Here is a 23,420-nt window from a genome sequence, read left to right as displayed (position 1 = left end):
GGAATACCTGGTCTCTCCCATTCCTTAGAAATAATCTCTGAAGTTCGCTTAGGAACTGGAAAAACATCCGAGTTAGAAGGAACTTCGAAATATCTGTCCAACTTACTCGATTTCTCAGGAGCGACCACTACCGTGGAATCACAGTCGTCTAAAGTCACCAAAACCTCCCTGAGTAACAGGCGGAGGTGTTCTAGTTTAAACCTGAAAGAGACAACCTCTGAATCAGTCAAAGGTAAGGAACTCCTTTAGTCTGAAATTTCACCTTCTGATAGAACCTCTATACCCTCCATCTCAGTTCCCTGGGAGGGTACATCCGAGATTGCCACCATAGCATCAGAAACCTCATTGACTACATGGTTGTCTTTCCTCTTACGTTTGCCTTGTAGCATAGGAAAGGCAGACAATGCATCAGAAATTGTGGAAGACATAACTGCAGCTATGTCTTTTAATGTAACTCCAGCAGGAGCTAGAGTAGAAGTACAGGGCACTGCTTGAGCGGGCGTTAAAGATTGGGATGCTTGGGGAGAAAGCTGCGGCATACTCTGCCTCTCATCATTAGACTCCTGAGAAGCATCCGCCTTTGACAAATTTTTATCATGAAAAAAATTCTCTCTATAGCTTAAAGCCCTCTCAATACATGAGGGACAAAAAGGAACTGGAGGTTCCACATTGGCATCCAAACACATGGCACAAGTAACATTTTGCACAGCTTCTAAATCCATATTAGAGAACAGACAGTAATGAAATTCAGAAAAAATAAAATAAAACAATACATTTTTGATTACCAAACAATTGATACTGGCCCTTTAAATTTTAAAACAGAACTTTTTTACTGAATGTGAAAAAAAGAGTGTTGCAAAAAGAAATGCCAAATTTTAAAAGGAATACTCATAAATCCTGAATGTATAACAGGATACTGTGCCTTTAAATACTAAATGCAACTATTTTCCTGTCTTAAGCGAAAAACGTATTACCTTTATGAAAAATAAAAATGTTTTTTCCCCACAATCAGACACCTCAAGCCTCAGCAGCTCTGCTGAGGCGCCTACCTGCCGACCTGTTTCCCAGCAATGCTTCAGTGATGCGGAAGATTAGGTTTCAGAGCGCTAACAACTGCTTGCTTTCCTTGAAAACCATGCGGTTGTAAAGCAATGCGCAACGTCACCGTCCTGCAAACTTAACAGCAGAGATGTCCACAGCTAAAACCGGAACGTTTCCTGAGGGAATACCATATGAAACTGCGCAGCGTCCTCTAAGGAATTCTAAAGCGTGCGAAATGATAGCCCCGCCCATCCTGGGTGTTAACATCTACACAGCCCGTACCGGCTTACTTTTAATAAAAATAACAGATAGAGACCAGCTTTACTCCCAGCCCCAGTGCCTGTACATAAGCTGTCACCAATAAAAAAAAAAACCTCCATACATAGAGAACCTTTTGTCCCATGTCCAAGGCTCCTTTACCTTAATGCTGTCTGACAGCAGGACAGCCCCAATAGGTTTAAGAGGTCCTCTCCCTCCTATAGCCCTGTGGAAAATGATAAGGCCTGAGTTAGAAATTGCTTAGGCCATCAGGATAAGGACAGCATAAATGTATGGGAGGCGCAGTGAGAATTATGTCCCACCAGTTCCCATTGCTCTAAAGCCACCAAGAGCTCTACTGAAGAGACTGATATGGACTACGGCTACACCCTAGAACAAAGCAGCACACTCTCGTACTACTTTAAAAAATAATAAACTCTTGATTGAAGAATCTATACTAACACCTCACTTTACCTCTTCCTATCACTAACGTAGGCAAAGAGAATGACTGGAGTGGAAGGGAGGAGCTATTTAACAGCTCTGCTGTGGTGCTCTTTGCCTCCTCCTGCTGACCAGGAGATGTAATCCCACAAGTAAGGATGATGATCCGTGGACTCATCGTGTCTTTAAAAAGAAAACATCAGATCAATGTAGAAATATGTATTTATGAATAAATAGAACATATTCTGCTAGGTGAAGAACATTTGAATGTGAAATATTAATATTTCATTTTGGGTTAGCGCACTTGAGAAATCGTGATCGGGTGTACGCGAGAGTAAGGATGTTTGGTATTTTTCCACTTTTCGCACTCCATTGAAGTCAATGGGGGAATACGTTAATGTGGTCACGATATTCAAAGTTAGGCTTCGACATGTAATACACAAGCAACCCAACAAGCATAAAGCTTACTTCTTGGGACATTTGGGAAGCAGGTAAGTGCAAAGGTCCATTTAGGTGCAGTGGGGAATAGGCTACAATGATGGGATCATTAAAAGGTGCTTGGGCTTCCCTAAGGGAGGATCAGTATGGATGCTAAAGGGACACTCATGATCCAGTAATAAACTTTCATGATCCAGATAGGGCATGTCATTTTAAACAACTTTCCATTTTATTTTTATCACCAATTTTGCTTTGCTCTTTTGGTATTCTTAGTTGAAAGCTCAACCTAGGAGGTTCATATGCCAATTTCTTAGACCTTGAATGCCTCCTCTTATCTGAATGCATTTTGACGGTCTTTCACCACTAGAGGGTGTTAGTTCATGTGGGGTTACCTAGGAGTTAGCACTGATTGGCTAAAATGCAAGTCTGTAAAAAGAACTGAAATAAGGGGGATGTTTGCAGAGTCTTAGACACAAGATAATCACAGAGGTAAAAAGTGTATTAATATAACCGTGTTGGTTATGCAAAACTAGGTAATGGGTAATAAAGGGATTATCTATCTTTTAAAACAATACACATTCTGGTGTAGACTGTTCCTTTAATATAGCATCTTAAGGAGAAACCATGGTTAGGACAAAAATGTGTTAACATGATGGGGTAAAGTTAATTAGGTTTGGTAGTTCAGTGGAGTAGGGGTTAATTGTGGTTATTGTAGCAGGTTATGTTTAGGAATAATTATAGTACAGAAGCAAGATATTAATAATTACTGCGATTAGACTAGGAAAGGATGAATTATTTTAAAGTGGTTTGCAGGTTGTTTATATTGTGCTAGGGAGACCACTGATAGGATGTATTGCTTTGGGGAATCTGGGGACTAAAGAGTTATCTAACGGTAAGTGGTTGCAGATTGTTTATATAGTACTGGGAGACCACTGTTGAGTTTTATTGCTGTGGGAAGACTGGTCAGTGGTAATGCAGTCTGGGATGTCACAATTAGGGTCACTGAGACAGATTATGTGTAGGAGATAAGATGATCCCCAGTATTTAGAGACACTCTTTTCTTTGTTACATACATACAAACCACTTTGCAAGATTTTTTAATCAATGTTATGACTGAGGGTATTATAACCACTTGAAGGAATCCATGACTTTCAACACCTGTTCAACTACCACAAGCTGTTAAATTTTGTTTCACTCAGTATCATTTACTGAGTAAAATGGACTAGTATTGAACAATGTGACTCATATTATTAGCATCAGTTATTTCAAGCAAATAGAAAATGCTGTAATGTTTTATTATTGCAATGCTGCTTGCATATAACTATGTGTTTAACCACCGCAAACAGGTTAAACTCATAGTTAAAGTCAGCACTAGAGCATGGATGCACCAATGGGAGCTAGCCGAACACATCTGGTGAGGCAATGACAAGAGTCATAAGTGTGTAGACACCACCAGCTAGCAACCAGTAATGCATTGCTGCGCATTAATTTACCTGTGTATACTTTGAACGAAGAATACCAAGAGAACATGTTTAATAACAGAAGTAAATAGAAAAGGATCATAAAATTTGTTGATAAAAGTAAAATGAAAAGCCGTTTAAAGTTACATGATCTGACTGAATCGTCAGAATTAAATTTTTACTTTACTGTTTCATAAATGTTTTACTTTAGAAAGGTCTTCTGTAAATAATCACAAATCAGCAGTTTAGAGCTTCATTTAGTAGTTAAATGGACAGTTTATCCATCTTTCTATCTATCTATCTATCTATCTATCTATAATATATATATATATATATCTATCATCTATCTATTATCTAATCTATTTATGTATCACAATATCTTTCAATTGATCTATTATCTATCAATCTATATATCTATCTTCCATACAATTATATACATCATGTAAACTTATCTTATGCCTTCAAGCACAGATCAGTTTTTTGGAAAACATTAGCATTTGTTTGTATTTATCCTGTCTTTTATATGGTGAGTTAGAAATTCATGTTTTGTTTAAATCTGTTAGACATATATCTATCTATTTATCTAATCTATTTATTATCTAGAATCTCTCAATCTATCTATCTTATCTATCTAATCTATCTATATATCTATCTATCTTTCGATACAATTATATACTGTATATCATGTAAACGTATCTTATGCATTCAAGCACAGATACGTTTTTTTGAAAACATTAGCATTTGTTTGTATTTATCCTGTCTTTTATATGGTGAGTTAGAAATTATTTTTTGTTTAAATCTCGTTAGACATACACAGGCTAAAATAAATATGCAGTTTACATCTCATTTGATGCCTGTTCCATAGCCTTCAGGAAAACACTGAATAGCGATGCTCTGCTGTAATCATTGTAAACTAATGCATGAAGAATGTATCTGACATTGCTTTCATACCAAAATGCTTCTTTGGAATCCAGGTGGAACTTTCTGCGTGGGTGGACAAAATTTGCTCCACATCTGGAGGAAGCCTCTTCCAATTAGTAAACTCCAGAGTGAGATTGAGAATGTCATTGTTTACAGAACAAATCCTGTACAGAAAAATATAACACGATTTAATATAATGCATGCTGAAAAAACACTTAGCTGCTTTAATAATGTGTACTTTGTAAATTCCTTTAATTTCTATAGCTTTGTTACAGGAGTAGTATTGAGCACGATTGCATTCAATATTTGAGCAGAAACAATTACGGATTCAGCTGCATATGCACATATGCTGCTAATGTTCCCTGCACCCTCATTCAAACACTATACACTATGTATAATATCAGTGATGCCTCAATTCGCAGCTCTCAGAGCAGACGCAGTGTTTGAATCCAGGTGCATGAGGAAAATGCAGCATATATGCATATGCTACTAAAATGGAACAGGTTTTACTAAAAAAACATTTTGCTCATACAAATATAACTGAAAATGTAAATGCATTCACTAACTACATAAGCTCAATGGAAAGATGGAGGGCTGCTCTTCACTACCTACAAGGCCAAGCACAAGGAAAACAGAAACCAGTAACAAGATTTAAAGCTTAAAGCAGACATCCTCAAACTTGGCCCTCCAGAGGTTTTGGAACTACATTTCCCATGATGTTGAGCATCATGGGAAATGTAGTTCCAAAACCTCTGGAGGGCCAAGTTTGAGGATGTCTGGCTTAAAGGGACATGAAACAAATTCTGTCTTTCATTTTTCAGATAGAGCATACAATTTTAAACAACTTTTCAACTTGCTTCATTCTCTTTGTACCCTTTGTTTAAGGTGCTGCAGTGCACAACTGGGCGTTAGCTGAACACATTGGTAAGAGGCAACAACACCTAGCTACCAGTAATGAGTAGGGCCCAGGGTCGATTGTTTTAATGGTTGGTATCATTTCTTTCATTCTAAATCTTAAGCCTATATATATATGAGACTATACACAATCCCTGACAAAGTTTGGTGTTTTATAAAGTTGAAAGTCAATATTGTTAAAGTTAAAGGACTTCACATTTAAAGAAAACAAACCTTATTGACCTTAAGAAAAAAGTGCATTGATGGTGATTGCTGCCCTGCAAAATAACTACAGAAGAAATTCTATGTTTGTAAAAACAACTTAATCTCCAGAGACTAACTGCAATAATATGGAGGTACTGGTCATTTAATGTAATGGTCCTGAACTCCGGCCATAATAAGGTTCACCTTGGGTGTTTAAATCTCTTCAACAAATACCTAAATGCTACATGTAGAAGGTGCAGCATCTACATTCGTGAGGGCCCAAGTTTCTCAGTTTGACATGTGTTAATATTTTAAAAGACGTTTGATTAAAAGATAAAATGTGTACTTATTATAATGCATTACATCCATAAGGTTTATTCTTGTTATGGGATGTATGAAGCTTATATGAAAAAAGCCTATGAATAAGAAACATTGATTTATGACTATATAATGGTATATAGAACAGTTAACTGTGCTAATAAAGCACTAATTGTAGCTGGGGATTTTAACATTAACCATTATATTGATTTGAATAAATAAAAAAAAATTGCTCTACCCATATGGGATGCTGAGGTCTCAGAAAAGCCACCACCTAAGATAAGGCATTAATGGTACAGACAGGAATCTGGGGTCATACACACAGCAAAATTGATATTTATTTAGGTCGTAAAACTGTTGAAATTAGCTATTGAACTATTTTTGGAGATGTACAAAGCCATTTTGCAAGGCTGTATACAAGCATAAAAGGCATTAAAGAGATACCAGACAGGGAGAACAACTTACCAGACAACCCTGAAAACAAAAATGGAAAACGTTTTGCCAAGCAATGAAGGAACATTACACTTGTTGCAAGAACAGCATGGTGGTGAGAGTCTACCATCCATTAATCCTGGGAATTACTCTTCTTTACCACTAGGAGGAGGTAAGGATTCCCAAATCCAAAGAACCCTTTAAAACATGTCCCACCTCACACATACCTCAGTCTTATGTATAGCCAAGCAAAGTGAGGTAAGAAAAAGGAAAGAGCCATAAAAGGAGCAGGGAAAAAAAGATGTGCTGAAGAAAAAACTACCCCCAAAAAATATATGGGTGGGGTCTTGTGGACTCTCACCACCATGAAAGAAATAAATTTATCAGGTAAACATAAATTATGTTTTCTTTCATACAGGTGGTGGGAGTCCATGATCCATTTATTACTTGGAACTAATACCCAAGCTGTGGAGTCCACGAGTAATAACATAAAACGTGAGATTTAAAAAACATCTTTTTTGACTAAGATATTAAATCCACAACCCCATATATATTTTTTTAATGTACTTAAAATAAATAAAAAAAGGCAAAAAAAGGAAAATTTATGCTTACCTGATAAATTAATTTCTTCTACGATACGACGAGTCCACGGATTTCATCCTTACTCGTGGGATATTATCCTTCTGCTAACAGGAAGTGGCAAAGTGCACCACAGCAGAGCTGTATATATAGCTCCTCCCTTCCCCTCCACATCCAGTCATTCGACCGAAGGTTATAGGAAGAGAAAGGAAAAACTAAAAGGTGCAGAGGTGACTGAAGTTGTAAATAATAAAAAATATAATCTGTCTTAAATTGACAGGGAGGGCCGTGGACTCGTCGTATCGTAGAAGAAATTAATTTATCAGGTAAGCATAAATTTCCTTTTCTTCTACAAGATATGACAAGTCCACGGATTTCATCCTTACTTGTGGGATACAATACCAAAGCAACACAACACGGATGAAAGGGAGGGACAAGACAGAGACCTAAACGGAAGGCACCACTGCTTGAAGAACTTTCCTCCCATAAACAGCCTCAGAAGAAGCAAAAGTATAAAATTTGGAAAAAGTGTGAAGGGACGACCAAGTCGTAGCCTTACAAATCTGTTCAACAGATGCATCGTTTTTAAAGGCCCATGTGGAAGCCACAGCCCTAGTAGAATGAGCCGTAATTCTTTCAGGAGGCTGCTGTCCAGCAGTCTCATATGCCAGGCGGATGATACTTCTCAGCCAAAAAGAAAGAGGTAGCCGTAGCTTTCTGACCCCTACGCTTTCCAGAATAAACAATGAATAATGAAGATGATTGACGGAAATCCTTAGTTGCCTGTAAGTAAAACTTTAAGGCACGGACCACATCCAAATTATGCAACATACGCTCCTTCTTAGAAGAAGGGTTAGGACATAAGGAAGGAACAACAATTTCCTGATTAATATTCTTATTTGAAACAACCTTAGGAAGAAATCCAGGTTTGGTACGTAACACCACCTTATCAGAATAAAAAATGAGATAAGGAGAATCCCACTGTAACGCTGAAAGCTCAGAAACTCTTCGAGCAGAAGAAATAGCAACTAAAAACAGAACTTTCCAAGATAACAATTTAATATCTATGGAATGCATGGGTTCAAACGGAACCCCTTGAAGAACTCGAAGAACTAGATTCAAACTCCAGGGAGGAGTAATGGGTCTAAATACAGGCTTAATTCTAGATAGAACCTGACAAAAAGACTGAACATCTGGCACAACATCTGGCACATCTGCCAAACGTTTGAGAAAACAGAATTGACAAAGCAGAAATTTGTCCCTTTAGGGAACTTGCTGATAACCCTTTCTCCAATCCTTCTTGGAGAAAAGACAGAATCCTAGGAATCCTAACTTTACTCCATGAGTAACCCTTGGATTCACAACAATAAAGATATTTACGCCATATCTTATGATAGATTTTTCTAGTGACAGGCTTTCTAGCCTGTATCAATCAGAGAATCCTCACTTCGATAAAATCAAGCATTCAATCTCCATGCAGTCAGCTGCAGAGAAATTAGATTTGGATGTTGGAAAGGACCTTAAATGAGAAGGTCCTGTCTCAAAGGAAGTTTCCACGGTGGCAGAGAGGACATGTCCACTAGATCCGCATACCAAGTCCTGCGTGGCCACGCAGGCGCTATCAGGATTACTGAAGCTCTCTCCTGTTTGATTCAAGCAATCACACGTGGAAGGAGAGGAAGTGGTGGAAACACATAAGCTAGGCTGAACGACCAAGGCACTGCCAAGGCATCTATCAGTTCGGCCTGAGGATCCCTCGACCTGGATCCGTATCTTGGAAGCTTGGCATTCTGTCGAGATGCCATCAGATCCAATTCCGGTCTGCCCCATCGGAGAATCAGTGAGGCAAACACCTCCGGGTGGAGTTCCCACTCCCCCGGATGAAAAGTCTGTCGACTTAGAAAATCCGCTTCCTAGTTCTCTACTCCTGGGATGTAGATTGCTGACAGATAACAAGAGTGGGCCTCCGCCCATAAGATTATCTTGGATACTTATATCATCGCTAAGGAACTCCTTGTTCCCCCCTGATGATTGATATATGTGATGAATTTGGCCGAAGCCAACTGAGGCCACGCCTGAAGCGCATTGAATATTGCTTTCAGTTCCAGAATATTGATTGGAAGTAGAGACTCCCCCCAGCCCAGTAGGCTGGTGTCTGTTGTCACTATCACCCACTAGGGTCTGCGGAAACAAGTCCACTGGGACAGATGATCTGGCAACAACCACCAAAAAAGAGAGTCTCTGGTTTCTTGATCTATATTTATCAGAGGAGATAAATCCGCATAATTCCCATTCCACTGTCCGAGCATGCACAGCTGCAGTGGTCTGAGATGAAAGCGGCAAACGGAATGATGTCCTTTGCCGCTACCATTAATCCAATTCCCTCCATACACTGAGCCACTGATGGTCGAGGAATTGACTGAAGTGCTCGGCAAGTATTTAGAATATTTGATTTTCTGACCTCCGTCAGGAATATTTTCATGGCTACCGAGTCTATCAGAGTTCCCAATTAGGGAACCCTTGTCTGTGGAACAAGTAAACTTTTCTCTATGTTCACCTTCCAACCGTGAGTTCTCAGGAAAGACAAAACTGTGTCCGTGTGAGATTTTGTCAGTTGATATGTGGATGCCTGGATCAGAACATCGTCCAGATAAGGCGCCACTGCTATGCCTCATCTGAGAACCGCCAAAAGAGACCCTAGAACATTTGTGAAGATTCTGGGTGCTGTGGCCAACCCGAAGGGAAGAGCCACAAACTGATAATGTTTGTCCAGAAAGGCAAACCTTAGAAACTGATGATGATCCTTGTGGATAGGAATATGAAGGTAAGCATCCTTCAAGTCCACGGTAGTCATATATTGACCCTCCTGGATCATTGGTAAGATTGTTTGTATAGTCTCCATCTTGAACGATGGGACTCGGAGAAACTTGTTTAGACACTTGAGGTCTAAGACGGGTATGAAAGTTCCCTCTTTTTTGGGAACCACGAATAGATTTGAGTAAAACCCCTGTCCCTGTTCCGATTTTGGAACGGGACAAATTACTCCCATGGTAAAAAGGTATTTTAAACAGCGTAAGAATGCCTCTCTTTTAATCTGGTTTGCAGATAATCTTGAAAGATGAAATGAGAGAGGGAGCTCTTGGGAGAAAGTCCTTGAATTCCAATTGACAACTGTGGGTCACTATTTCTAGTGCCCAGGAGTCCTAAACATCTCTTGCCGAAGCCTGGGCAAAGAAAGAAAGTCTGCCCCCAACTAGATCCGTTCCCGGATCGGGGCTTGTCCCTTCATGCTGACTTAGTAGCAGCAGCGGGCTTTTTGGATTGTTTACATTTATTCCAGTTCTGGTTAGGTCTCCAGACTGACTTAGATTGGGTAAAATTCCCTTCCTGCTTTGTGGAAGAAGAGGAAGCGGGGGGTCCTCCATTAAAGTTCCAAAAGGAACAAAATTATTTTGTTTACCCCTCACCTTAAAAGACTTATCCTGAGGTAGGGCATGGCCTTTACCTCTTGTAATGTAAAAAATGATTTCCTTCAATTCAGGCCCAAAAAGGGTCTTACCTTTAAAAGGAATAGCTAAAAGCTTAGATTTTGATGACACATCAGCAGACCAAGATTTGAGCCACAACGCTCTACGCACAAAAATAGCAAACCCTGCATTTTTCGCCGCTAATTTCGCAATGTGAAAAGCGGCATCATTAATAAAAGAATTAGCTAGCTTGAGAGCCTTAATTCTATCCACAATGTCATCTAACATTGTCTCAACCTTAAGAGACTCTTCTAGAGCCTCAAACCAAAAAGCTGCTGCAGTAGTTACTGGAACAATGCAAGCTTTAGGTTGTAAAAGAAAACCCTGATTAATAAATAATTTTTTTAGAAGAACCTCTAATTTTTTATCCATAGGGTCTTTAAAAGCACAACTGTCCTCAATGGGTATAGTTGTACGCTTAGCCAGGGTAGATATTGCTCCCTATACCTTAGGGACTGTTTGCCATGAGTCCCGAATGGCGTCTGATATGGGAAACATTTTCTTAAAATTAGGAGGGGGAGAAAACGGTATACCTGTTCTATCCCATTCCTTCTTTATAATTTCCGAAATTCTTTTAGGAACCGGAAAAACATCAGTGTAAGTAAGTACTTCTAGATATTTATCCATCTTACACAATTTCTCTGGTGGTATTACAATAGGGTCACAATCATCCAGTCGCTAAAACCTCCCGAAGTAACAGGCGGAGGTGTTCAAGCTTAAATTTAAAAGACATAGTGTCTGAATCTGTCTGAGGTAATACATTCCCTGAGTCTGAAATTTCTCCCTTAGACAGCAATTCCCTGCCCCCCAACTCAGAACACTGTGATACATCAGAAATAGCTAATAAAACATCAGAGGATTCAGTATTTACATTAATACCTGACCTACTGCGTTTACCCTGCAACACTGGTAATTTAGATAATACCTCTGTAAGGGCCATTTCCTGCAGAGTAAAATAATTAGATGCACTAGAAGTACATGGTGTTGCTTGTGTGGGCGTTAAAGGTTGTGACACTTGGGGAGAATTGGATGGCATATCCTGATTCTCTTCAGACTGAGAATCATCCTTAGACACACTTTCTTGACCTAAAATATGGTCTTTACATTGTAAGGCTCTTTCAGTACAAGAGGTACACAATGTTAAAGGGGGTTCCACAATAGCTTCTAAACACATAGAACAATGAGATTCCTCAATGTCAGACATGTTGAACAGACTAGTAATAACCACAGAAGTCTTTAAAACACTTTATTTATTGCTTAAATAAACTTTTTGAAAAATGTGTACTGCGCCTTTAAGAAAATAAAAAGTGAACAATTTTTCCAAAACTGTCTAAATAACATTAAATTGTCTCAAAATTTAACTAAAACTCATTGGTTTATCCAAAAATTACTGCACCCCAGCAGTATGGGGAGAATAAGGCTCTAAAGTAACTTAGAAAAGCAAAACGTCAGTTCACACCAAAAAATACCCCCTGCACCTCGCCACAGCTCTGCTGTGCCACTAGGGTACTTCGAAACGAGTTGCCAACACTCCGGACCAGAGATACACTGTCCAGGAGCAACCAGAGTTACTGCGTGCTGAAGCCCAGTCAGAAGGAAATGCGCATCTGAGCGCGCAAAAACATAATTTATGCTTACCTGATAAATTCCTTTCTTCTGTAGTGTGATCAGTCCACGGGTCATCATTACTTGTGGGATATTAACTGCTCCCCTACAGGAAGTGCAAGAGGATTCACCCAGCAGAGTTGCTATATAGCTCCTCCCCTCTACGTCACCTCCAGTCATTCGACCAAGGACCAACGAGAAAGGAGAAGCCAAGGGTGTAGTGGTGACTGGAGTATAATTTAAAAAATATTTACCTGCCTTAAAAAACATGGCGGGCCGTGGACTGATCACACTACAGAAGAAAGGAATTTATCAGGTAAGCATAAATTATGTTTTCTTCTGTTAAGTGTGATCAGTCCACGGGTCATCATTACTTGTGGGATACCAATACCAAAGCAAAAGTACACGGATGACGGGAGGGATAGGCAGGCTCTTTATACAGAAGGAACCACTGCCTGAAGAACCTTTCTCCCAAAAATAGCCTCCGAGGAAGCAAAAGTGTCAAATTTGTAAAATTTGGAAAAAGTATGAAGCGAAGACCAAGTTGCAGCCTTGCAAATCTGTTCAACAGAGGCCTCATTCTTAAAGGCCCAAGTGGAAGCCACAGCTCTAGTGGAATGAGCTGTAATTCTTTCAGGAGGCTGCTGTCCAGCAGTCTCATAAGCTAAACGAATTATGCTACGAAGCCAAAAAGAGAGAGAGGTAGCAGAAGCTTTTTGACCTCTCCTCTGACCAGAGTAAACGACAAACAGGGAAGACGTTTGTCGAAAATCTTTAGTTGCCTGTAAATAAAATTTAAGGGCACGAACTACATCCAGATTGTGCAAAAGACGTTCCTTCCTCGAAGAAGGATTTGGGCACAAGGATGGAACAACAATCTCCTGATTGATATTCCTGTTAGTGACTACCTTAGGTAAGAACCCAGGCTTAGTACGCAGAACTACCTTATCCGAGTGAAAAATCAAATAAGGAGAATCACAATGTAAGGCTGATAACTCAGAGACTCTTCGAGCCGAGGAAATAGCCATTAAAAATAGAACTTTCCAAGATAACAACTTTATATCAATGGAATGAAGGGGTTCAAACGGAACACCCTGTAAAACGTTAAGAACAAGGTTTAAACTCCATGGTGGAGCCACAGCTTTAAACACAGGTTTAATCCTGGCCAAAACCTGACAAAAAGCCTGAACGTCTGGAACTTCTGACAGACGCTTGTGTAACAGAATGGACAGAGCTGAGATCTGTCCCTTTAAGGAACTAGCGGATAACCCCTTTTCTAAACCTTCTTGTAGAAAAGACAATATCCTAGGAATCCTAACCTTACTCCAAGAGTAACCTTTGGATTCGCACCAATATAGGTATTTACGCCATATTTTATGGTAAATCTTTCTGGTAACAGGCTTCCTAGCCTGTATTAAGGTATCAATAACTGACTCAGAAAAACCACGCTTTGATAAGATCAAGCGTTCAATTTCCAAGCAGTCAGCTTCAGAGAAGTTAGATTTTGATGTTTGAAAGGACCCTGAATCAGAAGGTCCTGTTTCAGAGGTAACGACCAAGGTGGACAGAATGACATGTCCACCAGATCTGTATACCAAGTCCTGCGTGGCCATGCAGGCGCTATTAGAATCACTGATGCTTTCTCCTGTTTGATTCTGGCAATCAATCGAGGAAGCATCGGGAAAGGTGGAAACACATGAGCCATCCTGAAGGTCCATGGTGCTGTCAAGGCATCTATCAGGACCGCTCCCGGATCCCTGGATCTGGACCCGTAGCGCGGAAGCTTGGCGTTCTGTCGAGACGCCATGAGATCTATCTCTGGTTTGCCCCAACGTCGAAGTATTTGGGCAAAGACCTCTGGATGAAGTTCCCACTCCCCCGGATGAAAAGTCTGACGACTTAAGAAATCCGCCTCCCAGTTCTCCACTCCCGGGATGTGGATTGCAGACAGGTGGCAAGAGTGAGACTCTGCCCAGCGAATTATCTTCGATACTTCCATCATTGCTAGGGAGCTTCTTGTCCCTCCCTGATGGTTGATATAAGCTACAGTCGTGATGTTGTCCGACTGGAACCTGATGAACCCCCGAGTTGCTAACTGGGGCCAAGCCAGAAGAGCATTGAGGACTGCTCTCAATTCCAGAATGTTTATTGGAAGAAGACTCTCCTCCTGATTCCATAGTCCCTGAGCCTTCAGAGAATTCCAGACAGCGCCCCAACCTAGTAGGCTGGCGTCTGTTGTTACAATTGACCAGTCTGGCCTGCTGAATGGCATTCCCCTGGACAGATGTGGCCGATAAAGCCACCATAGAAGAGAATTTCTGGTCTCTTGAATGGAATGAAGGACACGGCATGCACTTTGAAGTTTTGTTAACCTGTCCTCTGTCAGGTAAATCTTCATTTCTACAGAATCTATCAGAGTCCCCAGGAAGGGAACTCTTGTGAGTGGAAAGAGAGAACTTTTCTCTTCGTTCACTTTCCATCCATGCGACCTTAGAAATGCCAGTACTATCTCTGTATGAGATTTGGCAGTTTGAAAGCTTGAAGCTTGTATCAGTATGTCGTCTAAGTACGGAGCTACTGAAATTCCTCGCGGTCTTAGTACCGCCAGAAGAGTGCCCAGAACCTTTGTGAAGATTCTTGGAGCCGTAGCCAGTCCGAATGGAAGAGCTACAAACTGGTAATGCCTGTCTAAAAAGGCAAACCTTAGATACCGGTAATGACTTCTGTGAATCGGTATGTGAAGGTAAGCATCCTTTAAATCCACTGTGGTCAAGTACTGACCCTCTTGGATCATGGGCAAAATTGTTCGAATAGTTTCCATCTTGAACGATGGAACTCTTAGGAATTTGTTTAGGATCTTTAAATCCAAGATTGGCCTGAAGGTTCCCTCTTTTTTGGGAACTACAAACAGATTTGAGTAAAACCCTTGTCCTTGTTCCAACCGCGGAACTGGATGGATCACTCCCATTAATAAAAGATCTTGTACGCAGCGTAGAAACGCTTCCTTCTTTGTTAGGTTTGTTGACAACCTTGACAGATGAAATCTCCCTCTTGGGGGAGAGGATTTGAAGTCCAGAAGGTATCCCTGAGATATGATCTCTAACGCCCAGGGATCCTGAACATCTCTTGCCCAAGCCTGGGCGAAGAGGGAAAGTCTGCCCCCCACTAGATCCGGTCCCGGATCGGGGGCCCTCAATTCATGCTGTCTTAGGGGCAGCAGCAGGTTTTCTGGCCTGTTTGCCCCTGTTCCAGGACTGGTTAGGTTTCCAGCCTTGTCTGTAGCGAGCAACAGCTCCTTCCTGTTTTGGTGCAGAGGAAGTTGATGCTGCTCCTGCTTTGAAATTACGAAAGGAACGAAAATTGGACTGTCTAGCCTTGGCTTTGGCCTTGTCCTGAGGCAGGGCATGACCTTTACCTCCTGTAATGTCATCAATAATCTCTTTCAAGCCGGGCCCGAATAAGGTCTGCCCTTTGAAAGGAATATTAAGCAATTTAGATTTAGACGTAACATCAGCTGACCAGGATTTTAGCCACAGAGCTCTGCGTGCCTGAATGGCGAATCCTGAATTTTTAGCCGCAAGTTTAGTTAAATGTACTACGGCATCTGAAATAAATGAATTAGCTAACTTAAGGAATTTAAGTTTGTGTGTGATGTCATCTAGTGTGGATGATTGAAGTGTCTCTTCCAGAGACTCAAACCAAAATGCTGCTGCAGCCGTGACAGGCGCAATACATGCAAGAGGTTGCAATATAAACCCTTGTTGAACAAACATTTTCTTAAGGTAACCCTCTAATTTTTTATCCATTGGATCTGAAAAAGCACAGCTATCCTCCACTGGGATAGTGGTACGCTTAGCTAAAGTAGAAACTGCTCCCTCCACCTTAGGGACCATTTGCCATAAGTCCCGTGTGGCGGCGTCTATTGGAAACATTTTTCTGAATATAGGAGGGGGTGAGAAAGGCACACCGGGTCTATCCCACTCCTTAGTAACAATGTCAGTAAGTCTCTTAGGTATAGGAAAAACGTCAGTACTCGTCGGTACCGCAAAATATTTATCCAACCTACACATTTTTTCTGGGATTGCAACTGTGTTACAATCATTCAGAGCCGCTAATACCTCCCCTAGTAACACACGGAGGTTCTCAAGCTTAAATTTAAAATTTGAAATGTCTGAGTCCAGTTTATTTGGATCAGAACCGTCACCCACAGAATGAAGCTCTCCGTCTTCATGTTCTGCAAACTGTGACGCAGTATCAGACATGGCCCTTGCATTATCAGCGCACTCTGTTCTCATCCCAGAGTGATCACGTTTACCTCTTAGTTCTGGTAGTTTAGCCAAAACTTCAGTCATAACAGTAGCCATATCTTGTAATGTGATTTGTAATGGCCGCCCAGATGCACTCGGCGCTACAATATCACGCACCTCCTGAGCGGGAGATGCAGGTACTGACACGTGAGGCGAGTTAGTCGGCATAACTCTCCCCTCGTTGTTTGGTGAAATATGTTCAATTTGTACAGATTGACTATTTTTTAAAGTAGCATCAATACATTTAGTACATAAATTTCTATTGGGCTCCACTTTGGCATTAACACATATAGCACAGATATCTTCCTCTGAATCAGACATGTTTAACACACTAGCAAATAAACAGCAACTTGGAAATACTTTTCAAAGTAATTTACAAATAATATGAAAACGAACTGTGCCTTTAAGAAGCACAGAAAAATATTATAACAGATAAAATAATTAAGTTATAGCATCAATCTTTGTCAGAATATACAGTTTTAGCAAAGGATTGTTCCCCTCAGCAAATGATAACTAACCCAGGCAGCAGAAAAAAAATACACAAATAAACGTTTTTTATATCACAGTCAATACAATCAGCACAGCTCTGCTGTATGATTACTTCCCTCAAAAAAGACTCTTGAGATCCCTGAACTCTGTAGAGATGAACCGGATCATGCAGGAAGAAAATGAACCTCTGACTGAGTTTTTCTGATGCATAGTGAAAGCACCAAAATGGCCCCTCCCCCACACACATAACAGTGAGAGGGATCAGTGAACTGCTCTAATTTAAATCAAAACTATTGCCAAGTGGAAAAAAAGTGCCCAAAACATTTTTTCACCCAGTACCTCAGAGAAAAAAACGTTTTTACATGCCAGCAAAAAAACATTTTACCTCAATAATTAATTGTCATTTAAAACCTATTGCAAGTCCCTGCAAAATAGGTTAAGTCTATGTATACAGTTTAAAAGCCAGAGAAGTACCATTTCCCAGAAAACTGAAGTGTAAAATATACATACATGACAGCCTGATATCAGCTACATCTACTGCATTCAAGGCTGAGTTTACATTATAACGGTATGGCAGGATTTTCTCATCAATTCCATGTCAGAAAATAATAAACTGCTACATACCTCTTTGCAGATTAATCTGCCTGCTGTCCCCTGATCTGAAGTTTACCTCACTCCTCAGATGGCCGAGAAACAGCAATATGATCTTAACTACTCCGGCTAAAATCATAGAAAAACTCAGGTAGATTCTTCTTCAAATTCTACCAGAGAAGGAATAACACACTCCGGTGCTATTATAAAATAACAAACTTTTGATTGAAGATATAAAAACTAAATATATCACCATAGTCCTCTCACACATCCTATCTAGTCGTTGGGTGCAAGAGAATGACTGGAGGTGACGTAGAGGGGAGGAGCTATATAGCAACTCTGCTGGGTGAATCCTCTTGCACTTCCTGTAGGGGAGCAGTTAATATCCCACAAGTAATGATGACCCGTGGACTGATCACACTTAACAGAAGAAAATAAGCCCCGCCCCTTAAGGCCGATGCTGGAGTAGGCCCAAACACAACGCATGGAGAAGCGGTTTTACACCAAGCTAAGTGGAAACACATATACACCCCAAAACACATCCCAGTAAGTCATACTGGCTATAAAAATAAAAACTCTACAAATGTTTTTCTTTGTGCCTCTCCCATAGTGTCATGCCCTTATAATGTCAACTAGTAAATAATAAAACAGGGGACTCCAGTAACACCCCTCTGTATACCAGGTCTACTGCTTACCCCATTCGCATACAGGGAAATAAATGCCAGCCAGTTCTGATATATCAAGTCTCTTCAGAAATAAAAGGTTGCACATACCTTAATGCTGCTTGTAGCATGAAACCGGTCTCCACACTGAAGATGTCTCATGTGTTACCTTCAGAAGTCTTGTAGGGACCAGCGTGGATCTTAGTTACAACTGCTAAGATCATCAACCTCAGGGCAGAAATCTTCTTCCATAACCCCCTGAGGAAAATAGTACACACCGGTACCATTTAAAATAAAAAAACTTCTTGATAGAAGAAACTAAAACTAACACCTCACTTTACCATGTCTTCCTAGTATCACAGGCAAAGAGAATGACTGGAGGTGGAGGGGAAGGGAGGAGCTATATATCCCACAAGGATGAAATCCGTGGACTCGTCGTATCTTGTAGAAGAAAAATAAATAAATAAAAAAGGCAAAAAAAACTGAAACAGCTGCCAGAAGAACCTTTCTACCAATGGCCGCTTCAGAAGAAGCAAAAACATCAACATGGTAAAAACTGAAAACTGAAAAAGCAGAAATCTGCCCCTTCAGAGAACTGGCAAATAGGCCCTTGTTTAGACCATCATGTAAGAACTACAAAATCCTAGGAATTCTAAAAGAATGCCAGGAAAAACAATTATCTACACACCAAGAAATAAAGACCTTTCAGACCTTGTGATAGATTCTCCTAGTTACAGGCTTACAAGCTTGAATTAAGGACTCAATCACAGAATCAGAGAAGCCCCATATGTCTAAAGAATAAAAATTCAATTTCCATGCCATCAAGTTAAGAGACTTGAGATCCGGATGAAAAAACAGACCTTGAGACAGCAGGTCTGACCACAGATGAAGAGTCCACCAAGGAAATACTAGAGCATCCACCAACTCTACCTGAGGATCCCTGGATCTCGCAAAGTACCTAGGAAGTTTGTTGTTCAAACTAGAGGCCATCAGATCTATCTCTGGGTGACCCAAAAGATGGATCCCTGGACCTCGCAAAGTACCTAGGAAGTTTGTTGTTCAAACAAGGGGTCATCAGATCTATCGCTGGGTGACCCGAAAGATTCAAAACCTGATTGAACACATCCTGGTGAAGAGACCACTCTCCTGGGTGTAGAGAATGACCACTGAGAGCCCTGAAAATCGCACAAAGTTCTAGAACATGTATTAGTAACCTTGCCTCCCGAGGATCCCAAACTCCCTGTGCTCTCAGAGACCCCCAACCTGAGAGACTTGCATCTGTAGTGATCACAGTCCAGGTAGGATGAGCAAAAGAAGCCCCCCCCAAATAATAAACTGATGATCCAGCCACCAAGTTAGAACGCTGAGTATTATCTCTGCACCATTGACGCAGCATACAAAGCTGAAGAGGCCTCATGTGAAAATGTGCAAATGGAATTACTATGAGATCTAGGACTTCTACACAAAGAGCAACCGAAGGAAAAGAGAGAGAAAGAAGGTTCAGACAAGCTGACACCAATTGTAGCCTTCTCAGCTCTGTTAGAGAAAGACTTATGGAGACTGAATCTATTTGAAATCCCAAAAAAGTTACTTTTGTTTAAGGAACCGAAGATTTTTTTTTGGAAAATTGATCCTCCAAACATGGTTTTGAAGAAACAACAAGTTGGTGTGAGATTCTGCTAAAGGAAAAGGAGGAGCTTGAACCAAGATGTCATTAAAGGGACACTGAACCCAACATTTTTCTTTCCTGATTCACATAGAGCATGCCATTTTAAGCAACTTTCTAATTTACTCCTATTATGAAATTTTCTTTGTTCTCTTTCTATCTTTATTTGAAAAAGAAGGCATCTACGCTAAAGAGCCAGCAATTTTTGGGTTCAGAACCATAGACAGCACTTGTTTATTGGTGCTGTCCAATCAGCAAGGACAACCCAGTTTGTTCACCAAAAATGGGCCGGCATCTAAACTAACATTCTTGCTTTTCAAATAAACATACCAAGAGAATGATGAAAATTTGATAAAAGGAGTAAATTAGAAAGTTGATTGAAATTGCATGCTCTATCTGAATCACACAAGAAAAGATTTGGGTTCAGTGTCCCTTTAAGGTATGGAAACGCTGCAATATCTTGAGACCTGATCGCAGACAAAAGAGCACCTAAAATATGTGAATATTCTTGGAGCTGTAGCCAGACCAAATGTTAGAGCAACAAGCTGAAAATGCACATCCAGAAAGGCAAACCTCAGAAACTGGAAATCTACTTTGTGAGTGAATTGGAAAATGAAGGTAAGCATCATTTAAATCTATTGAGGACATAAACTAATAGTTTCAATTTTGAAAGATGGAATCCTTACAAATGTGTTCAACAATTGCTCCCATAACTTCCAGATCTGAGACTGACTTGAAAAAAGTTAGAGCTTTTACAGGATTCCTTGAAACATTGGACAAAAAAATATTCCCCTGTTTTAAATCCTATTTGATATCCCAGAGAAATTATATTGAAAACCCAAGGATCTGGAACAGACTGAAACCAAGCCTCCTGGAAGAGGCTTAATTTGACCCCTACAAGAACATCTGGATCAGGGGCCGGATCTTCATGCAGTTTTGGTAGTAGAGATAGATTTCTGACCCTGCTTTGACTTGTTCCAGTTAGCACTAGGTCTCCAGACTGAACCAGAGGTGCCTTGCTTTTGAGCAAAGGAGTGAACTTTTCGCTCATTATTCAGACTAGAAAAAGCACCTTTACCTCCAGTAACAGTAGACATTATAGAATCTAAATCAGAACTAAACGTCTTTCTCTGAAACGAAAAAGATAATAATCTCATTTTTTACAGTATCAGCTCTCCTTACAAGAACTGCCAAAGACATGCTTTTGACATAAATCTTCGGAATATCAAATACAGCATCACAAAAAGTCATCAAAAAACAGCTCTGAAAGACTAGGCAACCAGTAAATAGAAGCAGCAGCCACATCAGTAATAGAAATTGTTGGCCTGAGCAAATACCCTTCTTGTAAAAAGGCCCTTCTAGCAAAAATCTCTATCTAAAGGGTCTTTATAAGAAGTACTGCCTTCCAAAGGAATAGTAGTATATTTAGAGTGGAAATAGTACTATCAACTTCGGGAACTGTTTCTCACAAATCAATATTAGCAGCAGGTAAAGGATATAACGTTTTAAACCTTGCAGAAGGAGTAAATGAATTACCAGGCTTAGGTGATTCCCTATAAATAATGTCAGAGACAGCATCAGGAATAGAGAAAACCTCAGGGAGATTAACAGCAGTCTTAAAAACTTAATTAATTTAAACGATTACAAGGTTTATCAGAAACTTCAGGATCTTTAACCCCTAAAGTAATTAAGATCTCCTTAAACAAAAAAAAAGGAAATATCAGGTTCAACATCAGTTGAAGATTAGATTCCTCATCACCAGAAGTCTCACGACACATAAAGCTTGTAGAAGGTAAAATCTGAAATGACCTTTTACGCTTGTTTAAAAGCGGGAGAGCAGCCAGCGCCTCAGAAACTGCAGCCTTGATAACATTTTTCACAGTAGGTGAAACCATATCAGTATTCTCCTATTATAAACAAACAGAAGGTTTGTTAATACCCAAAGAAACAGCATTAGGTTGGTCTAAACATGAGTCACATAAATGAGCTGGAGAAGGCTCCTCAGATTTTATTTTACAATAAGCACACCTAATAATGGTAGAAAGGTGTTTACTAACCCAACATGCATAAACTGGCCAAAGGAACTATAGAAAGACTAAAGGGATGTGCACTAGCCCGACAATGACAAGCGATAACCCAGTGTGTGCAACCGCGATGCACGTAAGCCAAAATGCAAAATTTAAACTAAGAGTGCCAAAAAAGACGGTGTGCACAAAACAGCAAGGGAATAGTGAAAAGGATTATGTTCCAGGGCCATATATATTAGCAAATATATATATATATATATATATATATATATATATATATATATATATACACAAACTAAAAAACTGCCCATAACATAGATATAAAGTGTCTACAATGTTTAATAAATGATACTTACCAATAAACATATTTTAGATCCATAAAGGGAGGCAAACCACAAGTCCCTGCAACCAATTATGGAAGGTTAATGAAAAATTTTCCATGAGAAAAAAAGAATCACAAACCATACCCCTTATACATCCCCCTGACAAGCACTGTACTCTGAGGGGAAACTGGGCCTCAATATAGACTGAAAACCCCTCTCTCTGAAGAATCAAATGCACAGCTTCATTCTTCAACCACCTCCAGATGAAGAAAAGTAAAGACTAAGGTATGTGTGAGGTGGGAGGGGTTTTATAGGGCTCCTCAAAATCTGACCTGTTAGGGAGTCCTGAGGACCAGTGTTCTAGAGTCAAGGAAATAATATGGAAAAAGAGAAGGTGGAATTACTGACATAAAATACATGTTACAGATATTTACAAATAATTCTACTGAAGTATACTCTTTTTTTTTTTTTTACATTGTTTTTTTAATTTCCGGCAGTATGAACAAAATATAATAAAGCACATTTGCTCAAATTGTGCACCACACAGGGTAAGTCAAAATCAGACCTTATAATATATGTCATACAACATCGAGAAAAAGAAAAAAACACTGATTAAACAAGTGCTTATAAAAAAAAAAAAGAGATAACTGTATACATACTGCACGTTTTCTATTAACCATATAGGGGTGGGAAAAAGAAAAAAAATAGAGGAAAAAAAAAACAAAAAACAAAAAAAAAAAAAAAAAAAAACCTCCCTCCCTATCCTCCGTTGCATGCCGATGACCTGAGGCCCTTCAATACCAAGCTACAGGGAATATTTCCCTTAATATTAAACCTTCAAAATAATCTGTTTTATGGAACGCTTTAGTGAGAATGTATTGTGTAGAAAGAGGATATGACTGAATAATTTTTATACATTTAATGAAAAAATTTTGTATTTGTTTATTATGTATCTTTGAGATATTATGTTGCTCAAAAATAATCTGTTTTTTCACAGCTTCCATGAATAAACTAAAGGGTGGGGGTTTCCTATGTTTCCAGTTTCTTAATATTAAATTACGAACAATTAACCCCTTAATGACCAGACCATTTTTCAATTTTCTTACCCTTAATGACAAAGGCTATTTTTAAATTTCTGCTGTGTTTGTGTTTAGCTGTAATTTTCCTCTTACACATTTACTGTACCCACACATATTATATACCGTTTTTCTCGCCATTAAATGGACTTTCTAAAGAT

The 23,420-nt window shown here is 39.7% G+C and overlaps 1 protein-coding gene across 1 annotated transcript in view; it reads right to left on the bottom strand.

Annotated features, from left to right (window-relative positions):
- ASB3 (ankyrin repeat and SOCS box containing 3) overlaps positions 1-23,420 on the bottom strand; it is a 623,585-nt gene that overhangs the window by 96,233 nt on the left and 503,932 nt on the right. Inside the window, exon 8 of the mRNA XM_053712695.1 lies at positions 4,590-4,723. Within this exon, the coding sequence (XP_053568670.1) occupies positions 4,590-4,723 (134 nt within the window). The remainder of the gene's footprint in view (positions 1-4,589; positions 4,724-23,420) is intronic.

Source organism: Bombina bombina, chromosome 4, assembly GCF_027579735.1.
Source record: "Bombina bombina isolate aBomBom1 chromosome 4, aBomBom1.pri, whole genome shotgun sequence".
NCBI lineage: Eukaryota > Metazoa > Chordata > Amphibia > Anura > Bombinatoridae > Bombina > Bombina bombina.
This window is presented reverse-complemented; position numbering and strand designations above follow the sequence as displayed.